Genomic DNA, 21,866 nt, shown 5'->3' with positions numbered 1-21,866 from the left:
AGTGTTGAAAAAGCTGCTAAAGAAGAAATCCAAGAAACCTGCAAGCATTTAAAATCCAATGACATTCCTGGAATTTCTGTCTCCGGTGACGGTAGTTGGAAGAAAAGAGGGTTTAAATCTTCATTTGGTATATCTTCTCTAATTGGTTACTTCACTGGCAAAATCGTAGATGTAAGTATGAAATCCAGTTATTGTAAGATGTGTGCGCTAATGAGCTCAAAAAAGGAACAGCTGAATACGATCAATTTATGCAAGACCATGCTCTAGACTGTCCAATAAACCATGAAAATTCTTCTGGACAAATGGAGGTAGATGGAATAAAAGAGATGTTTATGCGATCAGAGTTATTACATAACGTTAAGTATGTAAACTATATAGGTGATGGTGACACTAAAACGTATAAAAATATTTGTGATGCTAAACCGTATGGGGACATGGTGAAGATAAAAAAAAAGGAATGTATTAATCACGTGCAAAAACGAATGGGCAGTCGACTAAGGGCTTTGAAGAAGCAACGAACTAACAAGAAGACAAAAACAGGAAAAGAAGAAAATACACAGAAAAGTTTAGGTGGGAAAGGTCGATTAACGGACAAAGCAATTAATGAATTTACAAAGTATTATGGTTTAGCAATCAGACGTCATTCTAATGATGTTGATGAGATGTATAATGCTATTTGGCAAACATTTTATCACAAGTTTTCATCACCCGAAGATCCGCAGCATTTTCTTTGTCCTGAAGGTGCAAATTCGTGGTGTCAATTTCAAAAAGCTGTGGCAACAAATACTTTGGACTCATTAGTTGAAAAACCACCACTTCCTGCAGATATTGCGGAAGCTTTAATACCGATTTATGAAGATCTATCGAATCCAGAGTTATTGGAACGATGTGTCGGTGGGTTTACACAAAATAATAATGAAAGCTTCAATGCATTAGTGTGGCAGCTCGCCCCAAAAACAAATTCTTCTTATTCCCTTATTGTTGAAATAGCTTTATATATTTCAACAATTACATTCAATGATGGGGCTCTAGCAACTCTGAAGATATTAGAGAATCTCGATGTTAAAGTAGGACCAACACTCTACTCATACTGCGCTGAGCGCGACGCTACTCGGGTTAAAGCTGCTGAAAGCCGCATGGAAACGGCCAGTAAAAAAATAAAAAAGTCAAGGTCAATACTAAAGATAAGGAGGAAGAACCCTCATATGGCCCAGGACTTGATAGTTTGATGTGAGTATGAATATTTTGTGAAAGACTAGATTTTAAAGTTGCGAGAATCTTCTTAAAACTTTACTCGCGTTTTTCTCAAAACGACTTTTTTCAAACTTTCCGGTACTGTAACTTTCGTAAATATGAACCGATTCTCAATTTTTTTGTTTCCCCGTATTCGTCTACTTAGTGGCTATCGTCGCACGTAGGGGATTTTGAAAATTTTAATTTTTAAGATTTTTAAGGCTGTTTGAGTCCAAAAAATGAGGAAAAAGACGAAAAAATTTTCAATATGGCGCCATTTTTTCTCAAATCAAAATTTTCAAAATCCCTTACGTGCGACGATAGCGACATTCCTATAGATTAAAATGCCGTTTGGTTTTTTTGTTTCAGATAATCCGTTTTTGAGTTACAGTACCGGCAATGGAGGGGGAAATTTTTTTGGTGCTCTACAAAAATGTTTATAACTTTGTGATAACAAAATATTTTTGAATAAAAATTTAGGAGAATTATCCTCAACATATACTTTATAAAACAAAAAAAACCCGATCCCCAAATTCCTTTATTATCCTAGTAAAAAAAATTCCCGAAAATTGCCTATTTTTTCCAGCGTCACAGTGGCTATCCCCCTTAAATAATATTTGACATTATTGTTAATAATTTACTATTTAATTGATGGAAATGAATGTATTAGATTTTAATTACAAAAGTATGTTATTTTTGTTAAAATTAAAAGTCAAATATTTTCTAGATAAAATATAGTTTTATAAAATATTGTGTTCTTATTCTCTTAATAATATATATAACTAACTGTTAGCCGCCCGCTTCGCTGGGCATTTTATAAAATTGTATTTTTAGATATAAATTAGAAATTTAATTAGAGTATTGTTTTGACTTTCACAAATTCCGAATTTCATCAAATTAGCATATACCTTTTATCCATGTAATTATTCCAGCTAACATTCATTGTAACTTTCAATGTAATCAATGCAATCATTATAATGGTTGCGTGGCTTTTTTTCAAAAGTGAATAATAATTGACACGAAGAAAAAAATTTGAAATGAGAATTTGGAGTCTATAGGAGCTATAGCTTGGAAATTAAAAATTTTTAATGTTAACACCCACCTCCGCAAACCCCTGTGAGATGAGCTATCGTAAAATTTGCTCATAGACTTTTTCTACATCTCTTACAGAAGATTCCTACCAAATTTGGAGTCGATAGAAGCTACAGTTTAAAAACGGAAATTTTTCATTATTAACACCCCCGCAATCCTCTTTGGGGTAGAATATCGTAAAATTCGTTCATAAATTATTTTTTCATCACTTACAGAAAATTCCTACAAAATTTGGAGTCTGTAAGAGTTATAGCTTAAAAATAAAAAATTTTGATTGTTAATACCCACCCCCGCAACCCTCTGTGAGGTGAGATATCGTAAAATTCATTTATAGATTATTTCTACATCTCTTACAGAAGATTCCTACCAAATTTGGATTCGATAAGAGCTATAGTTTAAAAAGGGGAATTTTTCATTGTTAACGCCCCCGCAACTCCCCTTGTGGGTGGAATTTTGTAAAATTCGTTCTTAGCTGACCTCTACTCGGCGAAAAGAATATTCCTGCCAAATATTATGTCTCTAGGTCTTATAGTTCCAGAAATACCGTGATAAGTGACTATATCTATAGAAAGTCTCCTATATATGTATAGATTTAATTATTTTATTTAATTACCAACTAATATACACACAATATTTATTCAAAAATATAAAAAACTAACGACCTTCACATGTAGCAGCAATTAATTCACTCTAAAAAAAAAATAGTTCTTCTTCATTTAATTCTCCATCAGTCTTACAATATAAAAACTAATTATCTATCACTAAATACTCAGTAGAATAATGCGTGACGTCTGTCAATAGCTTTTCTATTCTGGCGAGCGCGAGATTCCATTTGTTGTCGATAAACGAAAAGCGGTCGCATTAAATTAGTACCAGCAGCTGTTTCCAGATCTTCGAGTTCTTTTGGGTCTGATGACCGAGGCTTGCGAATAAGTTTCTCTGGTTCTGATTTTCCATTTGACATTTGCAATAAAATATCATTATTGGAATCAATAAAAGCTGCGCTAATCGGCGGAGCTCCTTCAGTTAATAAGCAAAAGTTCATTCCAATGAAAACCATCATTAAAATTATACAAACGACACTTTTTGTTGTCTGTAATTAATATCAATTATTAATTATCAAAATCGATCAAAATTTCAGTAAAAATATTATTATGAAAAAAATTTTTTACCATTTTATTTTTATTTCAAAATTATGAATATTCTCAATAAATTCCACAAAATTCTTCAAAGTTTGTCTTTGACACACTTGTAAAAAAAACTGAAATTAAAATCCAACTTCCTAGCAATTTATATCATTTATTTACGTCAATAAAAACATGTTAACTCTCGATTGACGTTCTTCAACAGTGATAACAAAGTTAACAAACATAAATTTTATTAATACACGTAAAAAATAACAGCAAATTTGATTGCTTTTTTAATTATCAGTCTCTAATATTTTATAATGTGCTGCAATCCACGTGATAGTCATCAGTCATCATTTGTTGTTAATATTATTATTGACATTATATTATTTAAAGATTGTGGTATAATAGAACGACATAATTAATGACCTTAGATCTAGTTTCAATGTTTTATCATGACTCAAGATTCAAGAAAAACAGTAATATTGAAAAGATAAATAAAACAATTAGACAGTGTATGAATTACTTGGGTAATATTTTCATGAAAAATTATTAGTCACAGAAAAAAAAAAAAAAAAAAAACCAGGTGAGTATTCATTATAAAAATATTTTCACAACGATTTAGTCAAGTTTAATATAAAAATTTTTTGTTAAAAATTAACTGTACAATAAATTTATAAATTATAAAACATATTTGGTTGATTTTATCCTGTGAATAACTTTTAATAATTTATAATAAATCATTGGTCCATAATTTGGGAATATCTGATGAAGTTCAGTTTCGATGATACCAGGAAGATCAACTTCTCTGAGTTCAACCATTAATTCATCCACGGATTTTTTTAATACGTCCAAGTAAGTAATTTTGCTGTCGATTAAGCAAGTCTTATTGATAATTTTAAACTCTTCTTCACAGCAAATTCGGAGTTTGTCGTACTGCCGGTTATCAGCAGCCAAGCGATTTTTCGGACAAACAAAAACGCACCCGAGACAGATCAGTTTAATAATGTGTTTTTTAATCTCTGAAAGACAAATATAATTACGGCCTGTTGAACATTCGACCGGTAATTTTTGATCAATGTCTTTTTGATTTATATCAATTCCAGCATTGAGAAACTCTTGAATCAATGGGAGCCATTTTTCATTGTCACTTGAAGATATTGGACGAGTAACAAGCACATGAAGAGCAGTTCTTCTTTTGTCATCTAAAATATTGATGTCAAGCTCGTCGTTTAAATGCAGAAAAAACTTTAAAGAATCCGTCTGTATTGTGTGCGTCATAAAATGAACCATTGGTTCAGTACCTAAATAATTCTTCTTTATGCAGTTTATTTCTGCTCCATAGTCCAGCAGAATTTTAATCCTAGATAAATCGCTTGATCGGACTGCTTGCATTAACGCTGATCCGCAGAATTCTGACATCGCGTTGACTTTGGCTCCCTTTTCAAGCAAAATCTTTGTCACTTTATATGATTTCGAAATTATCAACGGGGTTGTCCGGTGAATGTCTTCGTGATGCAAGTTGGCATTATGCTCGATTAACAGTTCCACCATTCTAGATTTTCCATTGTACGCGGCATCAAATAAGATCGTTTGTTTTCCCGGCATTGATGAAGCATCCTCGACGTCAACGCCGTGAGCAATCAACTTTCGGAGTAAAATTTCGTCGTTCATATCAACAGCGAAGCGCGCAAAAGAAAGTGAATGCTGATAGGGCTTTAAATTTACGTCGGCGTTTTTTTCCAATAAGTAATCCACTAATCTTTCGTCTCTATTGTAAATTGCTGTGGACAAAAATGTTGTTTGTTGTTTTTTCTTCCCATTTAAATATGAAGATACTTTGTTCACGTCGAAATTGGTTGTTCTTAGTAAAAATTCAACGTTAGTATAATTTATATCCTTTATATTACGGATAGGGATTATTGGAACTAGCTTATCGAACTTGTTTCTCGGCATGGTTTCTTTTACGGATGCTGAATCGTAAAAAGGTGAATTCTGAAAGAAGAAATCACTTTTAGTAATACGTATTAAAATTTTATTAAATAATTTTTAGCAATTTATTATAAATCGGTAAATCAGAGCTAACATAAAAATTCTAATCTAGCGTACTACAATAAGAAATTTTTTTTTTAATTAAACTTTTGGCAAAATTCTTGTCTCAATAATTCAATTTTATCAATATTATTAAGAGAATAAGAAAAATTTTGTCTCCAGGATAATCATTTGATAAAATCGATTTTTTTAGTTAAATTTAGTGTCATTGCAAAGGTCTTGACTTGAATTTGTGCCTTTTCAAGATATCATACCATTCTCACCGATAGTCAATTCATTATGATAAATATTTAGGCTGCATTCGAAAATGCTCTATTTCTAGATACATAACTAAAAAATGACCTTGTATCTTGTGAAATATTGACATTTTTAATGATATAAGCTCATCCTGATGTTACACTCATCGAGACCTTTCATTTGAGTACCTACATCAATTTTTCATATATTTATATATATTGTATATATATGTATATATAAAAAATGTGTGAAAAATGCATGTGGGTACTCAAATGAAAGCTCTTGATGACAGTAACATCAAGATGAGCTTATATCTTCAAAAATATCAATAATTAAGAAATGACCTTGTATCTTGTGAACTATTGAAATATTTAAAGATATAAGCTCACTCTGACATTACTCTCATCGAGACCTTTCATTTGAGTACCCACATCAATTTTTCATATATTTTATAAATATATATATATATATATATATATATATATATATATATATATATATATATATATATATATATATATATATATATATATATATATATATATATATATATATATAAATATATAAAAATGCATGACGGAATCTTTTGAAGCAATTTTTATCAATTTTAAGAATCTGAATAATTTGAAAATTCACAGACGAATTTCAAAACTTTGTGTTCAATCTTTTTTAAATATAATTAACTTTTAAAATTAACAAATCTGAAATATTTCAAACTACTGTTTATATCGATTCCAAAATATTAATATTAAGAGCTTATAATTTTACTGAATTATTTTTATACCTTGCAAAATTTTAATGTAAATTCATTAACTAATATTATATAATATAAATTGCTTACTTACTTTTAAATTATCTGAATTTTGTAAAAATTTATTTACTGTTAAGTAAAAATTCAAAATATAAAACAAACACTTTAAAAATTCAAAACAGCACACGTCAACTTTATTTTCCTATCTTTAAACCTTGTGCACTGTAGTCAAAATGTTTCTAAGATAATTACTAGCTGTACTGTGCTTACAAGAAATAATAACATGCATATCGTAGAGGTCCCATAATGCACTGAATCCTTACAACATACCTACTTTTGAAAAAGCTGAGCCTTAACGAGTAATGTACAAATTTTTCATTTGAAAATACGTTTCTTAAGTACTTTAAGGCAGCCCATTAGTTGCAATCTCATTTACTCGTATGGAGAGAGTCGTTATAAAAAAATTTGAGTATATTTAATGTTACTATGACCATCTTAGACTTCTATACTTTTGAAATTATACTATACAAGAAAAAATACCCATAGAGATAATATAAAAGAATCTCAAAATTTTCCAGGAAGGGTTTTTCGATAGGTACTGAAAAATATCAAAAATATTTTGAAAACAAAAATAAAACTATTCAAATTGACGGATTTGGCGTGGAAAGCCCCAAATACAATCTTATCAGTGTGGCATACGCATATATCATTAAGTTCATGACGTAGGTTTAAATACTAATTTTCTGTTATTTCCATAAAATGTAAAATTGATTTATAATAACTTTTATAAGAATTAAATTAAAAAAAATTTTTATACAACATTTAACTGCTAATTAATATTTTAACTTATACTGAGTAAAAGAAATTTTTTCTCTCAGTGTATTCAAACGTTGAACAACTAGAATTTCTATTGAAAACTTCTTTTTATTGTTCACCTTAATGACAAATTGTTTCGGGTATTTTCGAAGATACACTAATTATCGTAAACATATCTAATTCTTTTTATCATCTTCGATACATGTAAAATTTTTAATTTATTGTTATGAAGAAAATTGTCCTCTGAAATAACCCTCATAAATAATACGAAATTAAAAAGGTCAGAAGATTTGAAAATAACAAAACTATAATTCTTTTCAATACTTGAATTTCTTCTCTGATAGAAAATTGAAATTATTTTAATTTTTTCTAACATTATTTTTTTAAACGTAATTAACATTATATTTAAACAATTGTTTAAAAAATAATTATAAACAATTTATGGCCCAGGATTTCGAAAAAAATTTAGCGGATCAAAAAAAATAAAAATAATTTCATTTCTGTTTCTCCAAATTATATGTACTAATTATTAAAATGCGCAAATCTTTTAATATGTCTTAATATGTGTATTGAAGTTTTTAAACTTACGATTATTCTATTTTCCTAGTCAATCAAGGAAATAATCCTAAAAATTGTACATTAAATAAATAAATAAATAAAAAATAATTTCATTTTGTACACCGACCTCAAAAGTTTACGAAAGGGTAATCCAGCGTCTAAACTAATAAGCCATTTTCAAATGAACAGATGTTCTGCCGGTATAAATTTTGCCTAAACGAGAGGGGATAAGTCATTTGGATTGAGACTTAGTTCTTAAAATGAAATGAAAAACAGCGCGTACCCGCATTATGTTTTTCCATCATTTTAATGGAAACATTATGTTTTTCGACCATTAGTATTTTCTGCATCTAACCAGTGACTGCGTGTTTAAGTTTTTTTTTTTAAATAAAAGCATACGGTTAGTTAACCTATTAAAATTTTAACTTTCGATAATTATAAATGATATTTTAGTGTGTAATTTTGTTGCATTGAGTGTTGATTGTTCGTCAAAACATGTTCTGTAAAAAAATACATTACGTTATGTGAAAATTAATCATTTTTTATAATTTAAATAATCATTAAAAAATTTCTTACAAAATGAAGAGAAGGAAAATTTTCAAAAAGCCATCAACAAAAACAAAGGCCGATTTTTTATCAGCTGTTCTTCATGGTGACGAAAAAAAAATTTTAAATTATCTGAAAAATAACTGGGACATAAAAATTCGAACAGGATGAACCTCCCCTGATAGCCAGCGCTTTCTCAGTGAGTGTTGACTTCCAGCAGTTACGGTTAATTTATACATCAAGTTGGCGGTAATTCTTCTCTCAACAACAGTTGTAAGCAAATTGACGGAAATCTACGGCCGCAACTTGAATACAAGTTAATAATCAAATTTGTAGTTAAATTTCCTTTCAACTTTACTACAATTTGAAGGAAATACTTGTAGAGCAAGTTTTGACGTCTATTTGCAGAGTAGGTTATAGGTAACTAATAGGTAATCGCTCGCTTTGCCAACTCTTTCCGTCAAGTTTGCTTCAAATTGCGGACGTAGATTGACAGTAAGTTATAGGTAAGGTGGCTATCAGGGTCTTCATTGTTGTACCTCGCAATAAAGCAGAAAAATTTCAGTCTTATCGAGTTATTATTGAACAATGGTGCGGAAATAAACGGTGCCCTTCAGACAGTCGGTATTTTAGAAGGTTACACGGCATTACATCTCACCAGTGGGGATAACGACGAAAAACTAGTGCGTTACTTAATTGCCCGAGGCGCTGATGTCAATTTCTTGGCGCCCGACGGAGGATAGCCCATTCACGCGGCGGTTTATTTTCAAAATATAAATATCGTCAAGATATTACTTGAAAATGGCGCTGACGTAAATGCTAAATACACAGAAGAACTGTACATAAAATACCTGGTGGGTGAAAAATTTTCCAATGACTGCTACGAGGGAGTAAATTTGTTAATTCACGGTATAATTAGAAAGAATTATGGTTTAGTGAAACTTTTAATTGAATATGGCGCAGATTTGCGAAATTGCCAAAAAACAGTTCTGCTGCACGCAATTGAGAGCAACAGCCAAGAAATTGTTCAATTGATAATTAATAACGTATCTTCACTTTGCAAAAAAAACAAAGGTATCAAATTATCCGAATTTATTAACGCTACTTACCCGTCGGGAAAATTTTCAGGTTACACGTGTCTGCACTTGGCTTGCAAAAATGAGAATCCATATAGTGTCTCGCATCTGATCCAAAATGGCGGCAACGTTAACGCTGTCGCGGAAGATGGAATCCAGCCGATACATTTGGCCGTTTTGGACCCAAATGTAGAAATTATAGAAATTCTTCTTGACAATGGCGCTCAGATAGACGCTCTCTTCAAGACTCACTACTACGGAAATTTTTCAAAACTTTCCGAGTGGGTTCACAACAAAGACATTACCCTTATGACGCACTCGATACTCTACGGGAATATTAACGTAGTGAAATTGTTGCTTGAATACGACGTAATCCTCAAAACGAGCCATCGCTTTATCAAAAGCATCATGTTCTATGCCACAGCGAGTAATAATTTAGAAATAATGACGTTAATACTTGAAAATCTGAGTAAAATATTCGGACAAATGACCGAAAACTTCAAAAGCTTCGTCAATGTAAGATACTCACGAGGTTGCTACTCAGGATACACACCTCTACACATGGCTTGCCGGAACAAGAACTCTCGTTTCATTACATCGAAAAAGGAGAAATTACCAGGATGCTGTTGGACGCTGGAGCAAACGTCTTTGCAATGATAAACAATGATCCACTGACGCTGATCGCTAACCGCGCTGCTTATAGAGCATGTCCTCCAGTTCTGAACGTAGTTTTGATAAAGCAGCTGACCATCCAGAAAGACTTTTCTTCACCCCTAACATATGCCACCAAGAACGTTGATTATAAAAAGGATTTTAATCTATCTTATGGTAATTTAAGAAAAGAAATCGTCAAGCCCCAAATTTACGTGATTATCCAGCAGTGTATCAAGTACATTATCAAAAGACAAGGTATAGGATACGAGGTTGCTAAAAGCGACATTTCTAGGATGAAACTATTAATAAAAAAACCTAATCAACGTGCGCTAAAGGTATTTTATCAAGAAACGAAGGCATATGTTAGCCGTTTGGTGAATAGATTAAAGGTGAAATTCATTGCCGAAACTCCTCTATCTTACTTTGATATTTTTAAGAAAGATATTCCGAGCCTTGCGGGCTATGCACTAAAGCCTGAAATACTTAAAGAACTCGCCCTTGATAACTATAGAAATGATTTGAGATATTACTTCACAGCTTTCAAATGCAAATGGGCCCAAGCTTTCCGAAGGAGAAAATTGTTGGATGCGAGCGTGGCTTCGATGCATCAAATCGTCGCACTTACTACTTTACCTTACGTCGTCATGCTTAGAGTATTTGAGTATATCGATAATGACGATTTGAAAAATTTTCTCCTAGCAGCAGTGTTTTGATAATTATGTAACACTGCTGATCAAGACCCATCGAAAGTTTTCAGACAAGTTTTTAATAAAAATTTAATTAATTTTTGCAATTAATGGATCTTAATTTAAAATATTTTGTATAGATATTAGATACAATTATAATGAAATTTTTGTATTGATAATTATAATTTATGCTATTTTATTGACTGATAAAATTAACAAATAAAATTTTTAACGACTTTACTTTCGATTATTCTTTATAATATTAATTAAAAATAAAATTTAACAAAATAAAGAAGAAAAAAAAAATTCTTCGAAAAATTAAAAAACAGTAAGTATAAAATATTTTTGTTTTTAATTAAATGAAGTTAATATTTTAAATACTTCGTCTCATAAAAAAAAATTTACCTTTTTTGAACTATAAATTAATCATTAATCTTTACAATCAAACCGACAAAACGTTGTTTAACAAATAATTGTGTTAAAAAAATTATTCTTATCATTCTCGGGTCAATATAAAATAACTTTTCGATAATCGCATTGATAGACACTTCCTTAATTATAATAATTAACAAAAATAATTTTCCAAAACAATAAATCTAACAATTAACAATGAAATAAAAATACAAAAAATTATCAATAGCAAATTTTTATTTTTTTATAAGTGATATTAAAGCCGTAATAGTTTAAAACCAAGATAAGATTTAAAAATAATAATACTAACTCTAATTACGACAATATTGACAACAAAATATCAAATCAAATTTTATTTTAATATCACTTTGCCATTAGCATTATACACCAATGTTTATGACAATTTTTTATAACCTAAAACTTGTACAGTTAATTTTCAAATTGTTGTAATACCAGATTCAACAACTATTAATTAACTAATTAAATATCAATTAGCTCGTTAAATTTACCGTAAATTGATAATTATTTATCCAAAATCGCACTTTATAATAATTTAAAAATAAAACTCTAAATAATTCAAATTTTTTGCACTTTTGAACCAACAATAACTGGATTTTTTTTGGTAATTTCCTCAGCAGCCATCTTCTTGTAATCGAAATTACATTTGTGCATATCACTGTATCGATGAAGACTACAAAACACACCTCCACAGCGACAATCAAATCCAGTAAGACCAAGCTTCTTGCGACAGGTGTAGCACCGATTTCTCTTCTTTGGTTTTTCAGCATCCGAAGTTCCAGCTTTACGGTCTGCGACTTCCGTCGGCGTGACGTCACCAATCATTTTCTGACAAGCTGATGATTCTTGAGTCGAGTCTGCATTTGCACACGTGGCTGCAGCTGACTTTGGTAATGCTGCTGAAAGTGCAGAAGCTAGTTCTTTTTTCACGATCAGGTTTTTGTAGCATACCGAGCAATGTCCTTCAGTGGCTGGTGACCCAAAAAATCCACATCCGCTCAAACAAAATTCTTCAATTGGTTCCATTGTTTTTTGTTGATGCTAATATGAAAAAAAAAAAAAAAAAAAAAACACTTGAAGTTGCTTTTAAAATATATGAGTGATATAATATATTTATTTATTTATTTATATATATGTATGAGTAAATATATATACATATATTTTTAAGGATATGAATCGAAGACCCGCTGAAATATTCAAGGGAAGGTATGATCGATTACTGACCGCTGACTGATGAAAGACGAAGAGTTTTTGAGGACTGGACTATTGAAATTACTTATATGGAAAAATTTTGGGTATAGTCTAATTCAGAAGTTACTATAGTGTACATAGTAAAATTTGTTGAAAAGCTGAGGGAGAATTAACGAATGAATTTAAATTGGTTTTATAATCACATTGAAGTTGGCAGACAAAAATTATTTTGAAATCTTATAATAATGCAATTATTATAATAAAAATTTAACTAAAAAATTCCACATGGAAAAATTAATAAAAATTACAAGTAAAAATTTTTAGAAGCATTTTTTTATTGTCATTGATTTTTTATTGAAATTTTTTAAATTGACAGCTGGCGGCTAACTTCATCATTCTGGTTTTTAGATAATTTGTTTTTAGACTATAGATGTCGCTTTGTGTTTTAAAATAACCAAAATGTAGATTATTTATAATTTATGATGCTACTAGAATTCAAATTTGCGCGTGCATGAATTTAGGGTTTGCATATATTTTTATACTTTGATGTATTTAACCAATCACGTTACGAATAGTTTGCTTACACGATATATTTTCATATTTTTCATCTAAATTATAAAAGTGGACTAGAATTTAAATTTGCGCGCCTCATATTTGTTGTCATGATATATTTATGTGTCGTTTATGTATATTATATTCACTTTCAACCAATCATAATGAGAATAGTTACATAATGAAAATAGTTATTTTCAACCAATCATATCACGAATAAATTGGTTTCACATACATTTCATCTCTATTTTAATATTAAAAATAAAATAATATTAAGATAAGACTAGAATTTGAATTTGCGCGCGCAAGCGCGCGCCTTGACTATAGAGTTTGCATATATTTTCATGCTTATGATATATTCGACCAATCACATCACGAGTAAGTTGATGCCTCATATATCCATCTCTAGTTTATATTGGGATTTCATTTCTGTTTTAATATTAAGACTCTGTTTTAATATTAAGATTGATGAAAATATAATAAAATTAATTTACGACAATAAAGTTAGCTGTCACTTGACAATTTTTTAATTTTCTTTAACAAAAAAGTTTGTCCTAAAAAATTGTATTTTTAATTTATTAAAATTTCTACAAGTCCATTTTTTTAATAATTTTTTTGAAACTCTTGATGAAAGAAAATATGAGTTATTTATTAGATAAAATCAAAACACAGTCAAATGTCAAATTCCATATCGAGAAATTTAAAAAATTACAAGTGCAAATTTTTTGAAAATATTTTTTTTTTTATAATCGATTTGTAAAAAAAAAATTTTAAATTGTCAGACGTCTACTGATTTTAATATCATTAAATAATACACTGAATTAAAATTATTTCAACTTTTTTAAGTGTAAAACTAATAAAAATTAGTCTTCAATTGATAAACTAAATCGTTCCATTAATTAATTAATAGTTTTTTAAATGATAATTCAAATGAAATTTGTTGTATATTAGACACAGATTCAAAAATTTATGTTAAAATATTTATCCTCGAACAGTCCATAATTTTTAATATTCAATTTATTAATTGAATAAAAATATCAAAAATGCATGTGGGTACTCAAATGAAAGCTCTTGATGACAGTAACATCAAGATGAGCTTATATCTTCAAAAATATCAATAATAAAGAAATTACCTTGTATCTTGTGAACTATTGACATTTTTTAAGATATAAGTTCATCCCGATGTTACACTCATCAAGACCTTTCATTTAAGTACCCACATCAATTTTTCATATATTTATATATATTACATATATGTATATATGAAAAATATATCAAAAATGCATGTGGGTACTCAAATGAAAGCTCTTGATGAGTATAACATCAGGATGAGCTTGTATATTTAAAAACGTCAATATTTAAGAAAGTACAGTGCAATTTAACAAAATTCATTGCTTAAAAAAATTCTTTAAAATAATAAAATACAAGCCTACATATTCAATAATAAATTTATATACTTCATAACGTACAGTTATCAATTAGCACATCACATCGCATCTGTTTATTCTATATCTTCATACATGCTTACAAAATTCACACATGTACGTATACAAATTCATATATCACCTAGAAAATAATATCAACGATTAAAGTACATTACATGTATACTTTTATTACACAATTTGCTATTAATAACTTCTCAAGTACATTTTAATAAAAATGAAGATAAATTAATTAATAAATAAATACAATAGATAATAAAAATATAATTAAAAAAAATGATTAATAATTATAATTAATATAATAAATAAATAATTTATTTTCCAGGGAACACAGGATAGATCTTAATCCTCGGAGCTTCATACCGGCGTTTGATATTATCACCTCTGTATTTTTTATTAAAATTCTTAGAACTGACACGTCTGGGTGGCCAATAATTAGAACTGTGTCCATAATAAGGCTGAAAATTCATGCCCCGAAGGTCTCGAGACAGCCTAGCCAGCACAATATTTGGATCCAAAAGCACATCTTGGGAAATTAGATCTTCCGGAAGTTTCGGCTCTTCTGGAGGCTTCACAGTGGTTGGAGTTATTTCTTCGCTGGAATTATTAATATCAATTTCCAGCGAAGTATCGTAATTAGAAAAACTATCATCTGTTGAATTAAAATCACCAATTGTAGATGAAGAAATAGTTTTTTCAGTGACAATTTCTTCACTTTTACAGCAACTTCCGATAACACACAGAAGAAATGAAAAATATTTAATAAAATTGCCACAAAAAACAGACATTTTAAGTATTTAATAATTAAAATAAAAATATTTAAGATGCGTCAACTTTGAAACAACTTTTGCAAATGCTGGAGAAGTTTAATTCTGAGGCTAGTCATTTATATACTTGGGGCTAAAAAATAAGAAAAATATGGTAGTGTTTCCGCAAATACGTTGTTAATTATGTGCTAAGTGCCTTAAAAAAAAGATCCTACATGAGATCGTTCCTCCTGGTTGCACCGTTATACGCAATAAATTCTTTTAAATTATGAGAGACAAGAGCCGTGACCTTGTCAGCTTCCATTGAGTATTTTTTAACGAACCGCTGTTAATTTCAGTGTTAATTAATTATTTCTAGTAGGTTGTCACTATGATGGTGTATAAAATGATTGAATTGACGAGGATTGCAGCAGATAAGGGTCTCTCACGCAACTGTCAAGATGACTAAGGTAATACAAGTGTGAACAATATTCAAATTTTTATTTTAATTGAAAATATCCGGCGGAACTAGATGCTACCGTGGGATTATTTCTTCAGTATTAACTTTTTAATAATGAATAATTGCAGATAAATAATTATACCTGTGCTGTGATGGCGAGCTGGCTTGTTTTTGTTTTTGTTGTAAACTCTAAAGCATATGCTGATTTGTCATCGTCATTGAATACTACTGAAACTCCCACGACTTCTCACTCATGCGCTTTCTTAGATTCTGCTGAAAAGGTATTTTATTATTTTTATTTATTTTGTATATACTTAATCTGATGAATTTTTTTGAAGGATATTAATTAACTTTTTTAAGTTCAAAACAATTGTGAATGTTGAAAAGTTACCTTCTATGTATTTTAAATAAAAGATACTAGGTTTTACCAAAGTACCGTCGATATATTAAAAACATTAAAAAAAGATAAAATAGAAATTTTATCCAAAATTTTTTCCAACTTTTAAAAGCAAAAAAGCTATCGAAATCTTTATTTTTTTCTTTCACATTTTTTATCATAAATTCGCTGTAAAAACAAGCAAAATCAGAGAATTATTTTCACAAGGAACTGAAAAAAGTTTTTTTTTTTTAGGACTCTTCTTCTATTTCTTCTTCAGAAGAACAAGAAGAAAAGGATCCATCGACAACTACACCACCCATTGTACTCCAACCAAATATTACCGGCGCCCTAGATGTTGGTCAAGGTCTTCTAGTACCGCTGGTACCAGTAGTAGACCCTACAAGCAACACAACTGCAGCCAGTCCTCTGGTTGCAAGTCTTTTACCAGTAGCCGTCGAATCAGTTCCTCCTACACCAACACCAGCAGACTCTGAATCCGATGAATCCAACTCCAGCTCGGCTGAGGTAAATTAGATAAGAACCCTTGAAGATATCTAAAATAAATTATGATTAATATTATTATTACAATTATTAATATTATTATAAAATGATATTGATGTATGACTCATGTAAAATTTGAATAAAATGTTAAATGTCTTTATTGACATTAACAGATAAAAGATGACATGGATGTTGCTGAAGACATTATCTTTAGACCACTATTTAGGTATCGTCAAGAAGTTGCTGATCGTCAACAAAGTAGAAAATATTATCAGCCATATTTATACGCTTATCGTAAGCCGAATTATTATAATTACGACTCCGATTAATTTGTACTAGCAACCTTGCAGTCACACTATGTTGTGAACTATAAATATAATTTATAGAAATAATTATTGCATACTATGAGTAACCCAATTATTTATTCACCATAGTTCTATAGTTTTATTTTATTTCATTGAAGTAATTAATTTCAATCCTTAAACATTAATTTAGAAAAAAAAAATTTTTATTTTATTTCCATCATAGCTATCTTCATTGATCATTAAAAAACTTGAGAAGATAATTTGATTTGTTTGTTTACATCAAATTCAAATGATCATTAGTCATCAGAAATCGCATTACATCAATCAAAAAAAAGATTAAGATGAATAATGTGTCAATAAAACCAGTAATCTCTCACATAAAATTGACTTCCAGGAAGATTATGATCACGTCATATTATATGTAGATTATTAAATTTCGTAATTATAATTATTACATGTTTACTTAACTTACTAAGTGTGAAAATGAAAGCAACAAAACAAGTCATCGAAGCGCAGTGATCCATCGTCCACCAGTTAACAAGTTTAAAGGACATTGCTCTGAACACATCAAGTTTTTTATTAACTCTCCATTCGTCACCTGTTCAAGATCAACCGGGTTGAGTCAGTGATTCTCTGCTCGTTCTTACCTGGAAATAAAAATCGTTTAGTTAGTAATATAATTTTCGAATGATTAATTCACGAGAGAAGAATACTGGTGGGGATTAATATAAAAGTATTGTTTATTTACATTAATTTTACGATTACCATCGCTTGGAAATGGAAAATATAATGAAGATTCTAATGAATTATGACCTGACAATATTTTCCTCCTCTGCTGCTACAGAATATATAAATTTGCAGAGGCTGAATCCTTTTCATATACTCAACTATTCTTCTTTCATTCTGGTCTTGCCAGAGAAAGCACTCTAACGAGATGGCCGCTTTTACTCAAACTGTAAGTTTAATTTCATTATTAATATTAACTAAAACTACCAATCTTTCTGTCACTACGTGACTTGTCAACTATAAATAAATAAAATTTTGCTTTATTAAATTATAAATTTTGTTAAAATGCACTGTAATTTCTTAACTATTGATATTATTAAAGATACAAGCTCATCCCGATATTACACTCATTAAGAGCTTTCATTTGAGTACTCACATGCATTTTTATATATTTTTCATATATACATATATATAATATATATAAATATATGAAAAATTAATGTGGGTACTCAATTGAAAGTTCTTGATGAGTGTAATATCAGGGTGAGCTTATATCTTTAAAAATGTCAACAGTTCACAAGAAACAAGGTCATTTCTTAATTATGTTAAACTGCACTGTACCTTCTTAAATATTGTCGATTTTAAAGATATAAGCTCATCCCGATGTCACACTCACCAAGAGCTTTAATTTAAGTACCAACATGCATTTTTATATATTTTTCATATATACATATATATAAGATATATAAATATATGAAAAATTGATGTGGGTACTCAAATGAAAGGTCTTGATGAGAGTAATGTCAGAGTGAGCTTATATCTTTAAAAATTTCAATAGTTCACAAGATACAAGGTCATTTCTTAATTATTGATATTTTTGAAGATATAAGCTCATCTTGATGTTACTGTCATCAAGAGCTTTTATTTGAATACCCACAAGCATTTTCATATATTTTTTACATATACATATATACAATATATATAAATATATGAAAAATTGATGTAGGTACTCAAATGAAAGGTCTTGATGAGTGCAACATCGGGATGAGCTTATATCATTAAAAATGTCAATTTTTCACAAGATACAAGGTCATTACTTAGTTATGTATCTAGAGATTAAGTAATTTCATTAGTACTGTTAAAAATGTTTTTTTTTTTTTTTTCAATAGATTTTACTTTTACTTACCTTGACAATCGCAATTGAAGCCAGCATCGAAGCATTTGGTCTTCCGAAGAAATTTATGGCGTCTAATCATGGCATCGAGAGAATTCGACTCGGAACTTTTCTAAAAATCAAAGATCTCAACAGCACTCGGGATGAACTAATCACCGACAGTCCATTGATACGTCTTGCAATTCGGCCCTCGAATAAGGCCAAGGAAGATGAAGATGAAGACCCAGAAAATCCACCTGCAGATTCACCAATGACTCGCATAAGAAGACAACGTCAAATTGACTCAGAAGACCTGGAGACAGCAGAGTCCATAGTTTTCCGACCACTTTTTGTCTACCGACAACAGGTCGCTGAAAGAAATCGCGCTCAGCGAAGCAAAAACCCAATTTATGGATCTTATCAATATGGACCGACTAAATCTCCTGGTCATTAAGTTTTAATACTCTGAAAGTTTATTTTTAAGAGTTAATCAAGTGATTAGGTTCACTATTGCCTGAATCATGACAATAACACGACTGGTAAATAACAGAAGACTATCGCTCTCTCTTTTTTGGTTTACAACCTATATTATATTTGTTTATTTTTTTTTTTTTTGATCGAGATAATTAAATTAAATTGTATTGAGATTTATTAGCTTTTAAAATGTCAGTAGAAGTAACTTTTAATAATAATTGCAAAGCATTTTATAGAGAAGAAATATGTAAAATACTCGAAAAAGATTTTTTTGACGATCAAGTTCGACCGAAATTTAATATTACGGCGGAATCGGAAGAATCTATAAATGACAGGTACTTTTATTTATTTAATTAAAAATAAGTAGCATTTAAATGTTAAAATCATTAATTGATTATCAGATTATTACTTTTAAAATATTGTAATTTAATTAATAAATAATCATTATAATAAAAAATAATTATTCTTCCGAAGTTAAATAATTTTTTATTTTAATTTCTTCTTTTTTAGACCAATACTTTATTTTAAGATTTTCATTTAAATTTATTAATATTTTTATTTGTATTCTTCTTGTTGAAAAATTAAAAATTAAAAAGAACTAAAATTTTGTTGTCAATATTTTTAAATTATTTTTTTTTAATCAGGGTCTAGAAAAATATTTAATAAAATCTTAAATAATTTTTTTTATAATTTAATTTGTTAAAAAAAAACTCACCAACAAAATATACATCAGTGTGTCATTAAATAAAATTATTCCGCAACTTGGAAATTCCTTTTTTATCTATTAAAAACTAGGAATATTTCTTATTAATTTTAATTATTAAAAACAAATTTTACCGTGACGTTTTGGAAAATTTTAGTTAATAAATTTAATAATTGATAGAATTTCCGTTGGGAATTTTTGAATAATATAATTTTTACAAAAAAATTCTTTAAAAAAATAATGATAATGATTTTTTATTATATTTTAGTGTAGGTACGTCAAATGACAAAAAGACGACTTGCAAATTCACTGTAACAGATTTCTTGATACATATATTAGACAATCTAATAGCAACGATATTAATCCCATTCTTCATCTGGCAACGGATATCTTCCAGCGAATGTCTTAAAAAAATTATCAAAATAACTTTTGAGGTGCTTGAATTAATATGGCTTTATTAAACTGCATTTTTATAACAATAAATAGTAATAATTTAAAAATAGATTTTCTTAATATAAGTTTGTCATATTCTCCTCAGTGATACTAAAATTAAAATGAATTATTTTAAATATCAAAAGTTGAATAACTAAAAATTTTTTTTTTTAAAGAAATATATTTCTTCTCGCAATCAAAAAATTATAAAATCAAAATCTAATTTTAAATATAATGATTTAAATATATTTATTACTATTAATAAAAAATTTGTGTTTTAGGTGATAATGGAATTAATTCTCTTGTCAATTTTTGCTGGCGTGTCAATATTGACGACAATAATCCTCTTAATTGATGATTCGTTTATCGATTCACCTAAGAATAATCTTGTGATTGAACCAAAAAAAAGTACTATTAATTAATAATCTTGCCTACTAATAAAAAATAAAAAAATTTTTTATCAATAATAAATCATGATATTTAAATTCTTGGATTCTGTTCTTGAAAATCATATTCTTCATTTGTCAATTACGACTAAAAATTTCCAGATATTTTCTGATTTCACTGTAATTTCTTCAGTGAATTTTAGTTATTAAGTAAACAGGTATAAAAGATATAAAATAATAACAATAATACCTGACTGGTGGTAGTAATTAATGACGATCGACGCAGCTTTTGATCGTTAAGTATATGAAGTCGTCGAAATAATGACAAGGTATATCACAGAGTTGTGGTATACAATAATTTGTATGTATATATATACACGAAATGTACAAGATGACACTGAATATTATCTCAGATTATACTCAGTGATATTTGTGGTGAAAAAAAATTAGATAGTAACTAATATAATCCAGATTATACTGAGTGATATCTAGATTATATTTTTTGTAATCTGGATTATACTCATTGTAATCTGGATTATAGTTATTATAATCTGAATTATACTCATTATAATCTGGGATGATATTCAGTGTCATCTTGTTCTTTCCGTGTTGGCTAATATAATAATTATATGCCTATTTATTAATAATTATTATTGATTATTATTAATTATGAATTGTAAAAAAAAAGTAAATATTAAATGGATTTAATTGTTTACAGTTTTCTCTTTCACAAAAAATAGTACTGAGTTCATTTCCGGATCTTGTTCAACAGCCACAAACTGATAACTCGCTCAAACCCAGAGTAGCTGAAGAAACTATCCCGGAATGGATTTGTACCAACGACAAAACAAATCACACGGTAAGTGTAGTTTCAGAAAAAAATTTTTTAATCATATTTAATTTTTAAAATTAAAAAAAAAAATTTTATCGCTAAAATTTTTTATGTTCTTACAATTAGCAGGCATCTAACTTTTTTTTTGTTCAAAAATAAAATTAGGTTCGACAAAAAAAATTATATTTATGATTTTTTCCATAAATTTTGTTTTTCGTTATTTATTTGTAGATAATACTGAGCACAGAAGAAATTTCTGACAGATCCCTAAAAATTATTTCTAAAGATTCATTGTACTTTGATTTTACCACGAAAGCCCCGTTTTTG

General features: G+C 28.9%; 4 protein-coding genes and 1 pseudogene across 4 annotated transcripts; 3 read left to right on the top strand and 2 right to left on the bottom strand.

Moving 5' to 3' along the window:
* Window positions 1–2,906: 2,906 nt before the first annotated feature.
* Window positions 2,907–5,408, bottom strand: LOC141524184 (phosphocholine transferase AnkX-like). Its single transcript, XM_074237884.1, has 2 exons — window positions 3,498–5,408; window positions 2,907–3,418 (listed from the first exon to the last, which is right to left on the bottom strand). The coding sequence occupies exon 1, from the start codon at window positions 5,406–5,408 to the stop codon at window positions 4,134–4,136; it is 1,275 nt and encodes a 424-aa protein (XP_074093985.1). The 3' UTR covers window positions 2,907–3,418; window positions 3,498–4,133.
* Window positions 5,409–5,422: 14 nt separating this feature from the next.
* LOC141524081 (transient receptor potential cation channel subfamily A member 1-like) lies at window positions 5,423–11,122 on the top strand. Its single transcript, XM_074237732.1, has 2 exons — window positions 5,423–5,440; window positions 9,156–11,122. Exons 1-2 carry the CDS (start codon window positions 5,423–5,425, stop codon window positions 10,143–10,145), a joined length of 1,008 nt encoding a protein of 335 aa, XP_074093833.1. The 3' UTR covers window positions 10,146–11,122.
* Window positions 11,123–11,458: 336 nt separating this feature from the next.
* Window positions 11,459–12,499, bottom strand: LOC141524207 (AN1-type zinc finger protein 6 pseudogene; annotated as a pseudogene).
* Window positions 12,500–15,511: 3,012 nt separating this feature from the next.
* LOC141523887 (uncharacterized) lies at window positions 15,512–16,940 on the top strand. The gene is made up of 4 exons (XM_074237454.1): window positions 15,512–15,658; window positions 15,777–15,929; window positions 16,280–16,552; window positions 16,702–16,940. The coding sequence occupies exons 1-4, from the start codon at window positions 15,650–15,652 to the stop codon at window positions 16,855–16,857; spliced, it is 591 nt and encodes a 196-aa protein (XP_074093555.1). The 5' UTR covers window positions 15,512–15,649; the 3' UTR covers window positions 16,858–16,940.
* Window positions 16,941–17,630: 690 nt separating this feature from the next.
* LOC141524215 (uncharacterized) lies at window positions 17,631–19,646 on the top strand. The gene is made up of 2 exons (XM_074237941.1): window positions 17,631–17,788; window positions 18,729–19,646. Exons 1-2 carry the CDS (start codon window positions 17,768–17,770, stop codon window positions 19,164–19,166), a joined length of 459 nt encoding a protein of 152 aa, XP_074094042.1. The 5' UTR covers window positions 17,631–17,767; the 3' UTR covers window positions 19,167–19,646.
* The last annotated feature ends 2,220 nt before the right edge of the window (window positions 19,647–21,866 follow it).

The sequence above is a fragment of the Cotesia typhae genome, unplaced genomic scaffold (genome assembly GCF_013202065.1).
Source record: "Cotesia typhae breed Kobodo isofemale line unplaced genomic scaffold, CoteBio_Ctyphae contig_22, whole genome shotgun sequence".
Taxonomy (NCBI): domain Eukaryota; kingdom Metazoa; phylum Arthropoda; class Insecta; order Hymenoptera; family Braconidae; genus Cotesia; species Cotesia typhae.
This window is presented reverse-complemented; position numbering and strand designations above follow the sequence as displayed.

Bases quoted from the DNA above. Each gene is read 5' to 3' on its own strand.
- LOC141524184 (XM_074237884.1), bottom strand. From the start codon at position 5,408: ATGCCGAGAAACAAGTTCGATAAGCTAGTTCCAATAATCCCTATCCGT.
- LOC141523887 (XM_074237454.1), top strand. The intron at 15,930-16,279 runs GTATTTTATTAT...TTTTTTTTTTAG, and splicing joins TCTTAGATTCTGCTGAAAAG to GACTCTTCTTCTATTTCTTC. The intron at 16,553-16,701 runs GTAAATTAGATA...TGACATTAACAG, and splicing joins CCAACTCCAGCTCGGCTGAG to ATAAAAGATGACATGGATGT.
- LOC141524215 (XM_074237941.1), top strand. From the start codon at position 17,768: ATGGCCGCTTTTACTCAAACT. The intron at 17,789-18,728 runs GTAAGTTTAATT...TTTTTTCAATAG, and splicing joins TGGCCGCTTTTACTCAAACT to ATTTTACTTTTACTTACCTT.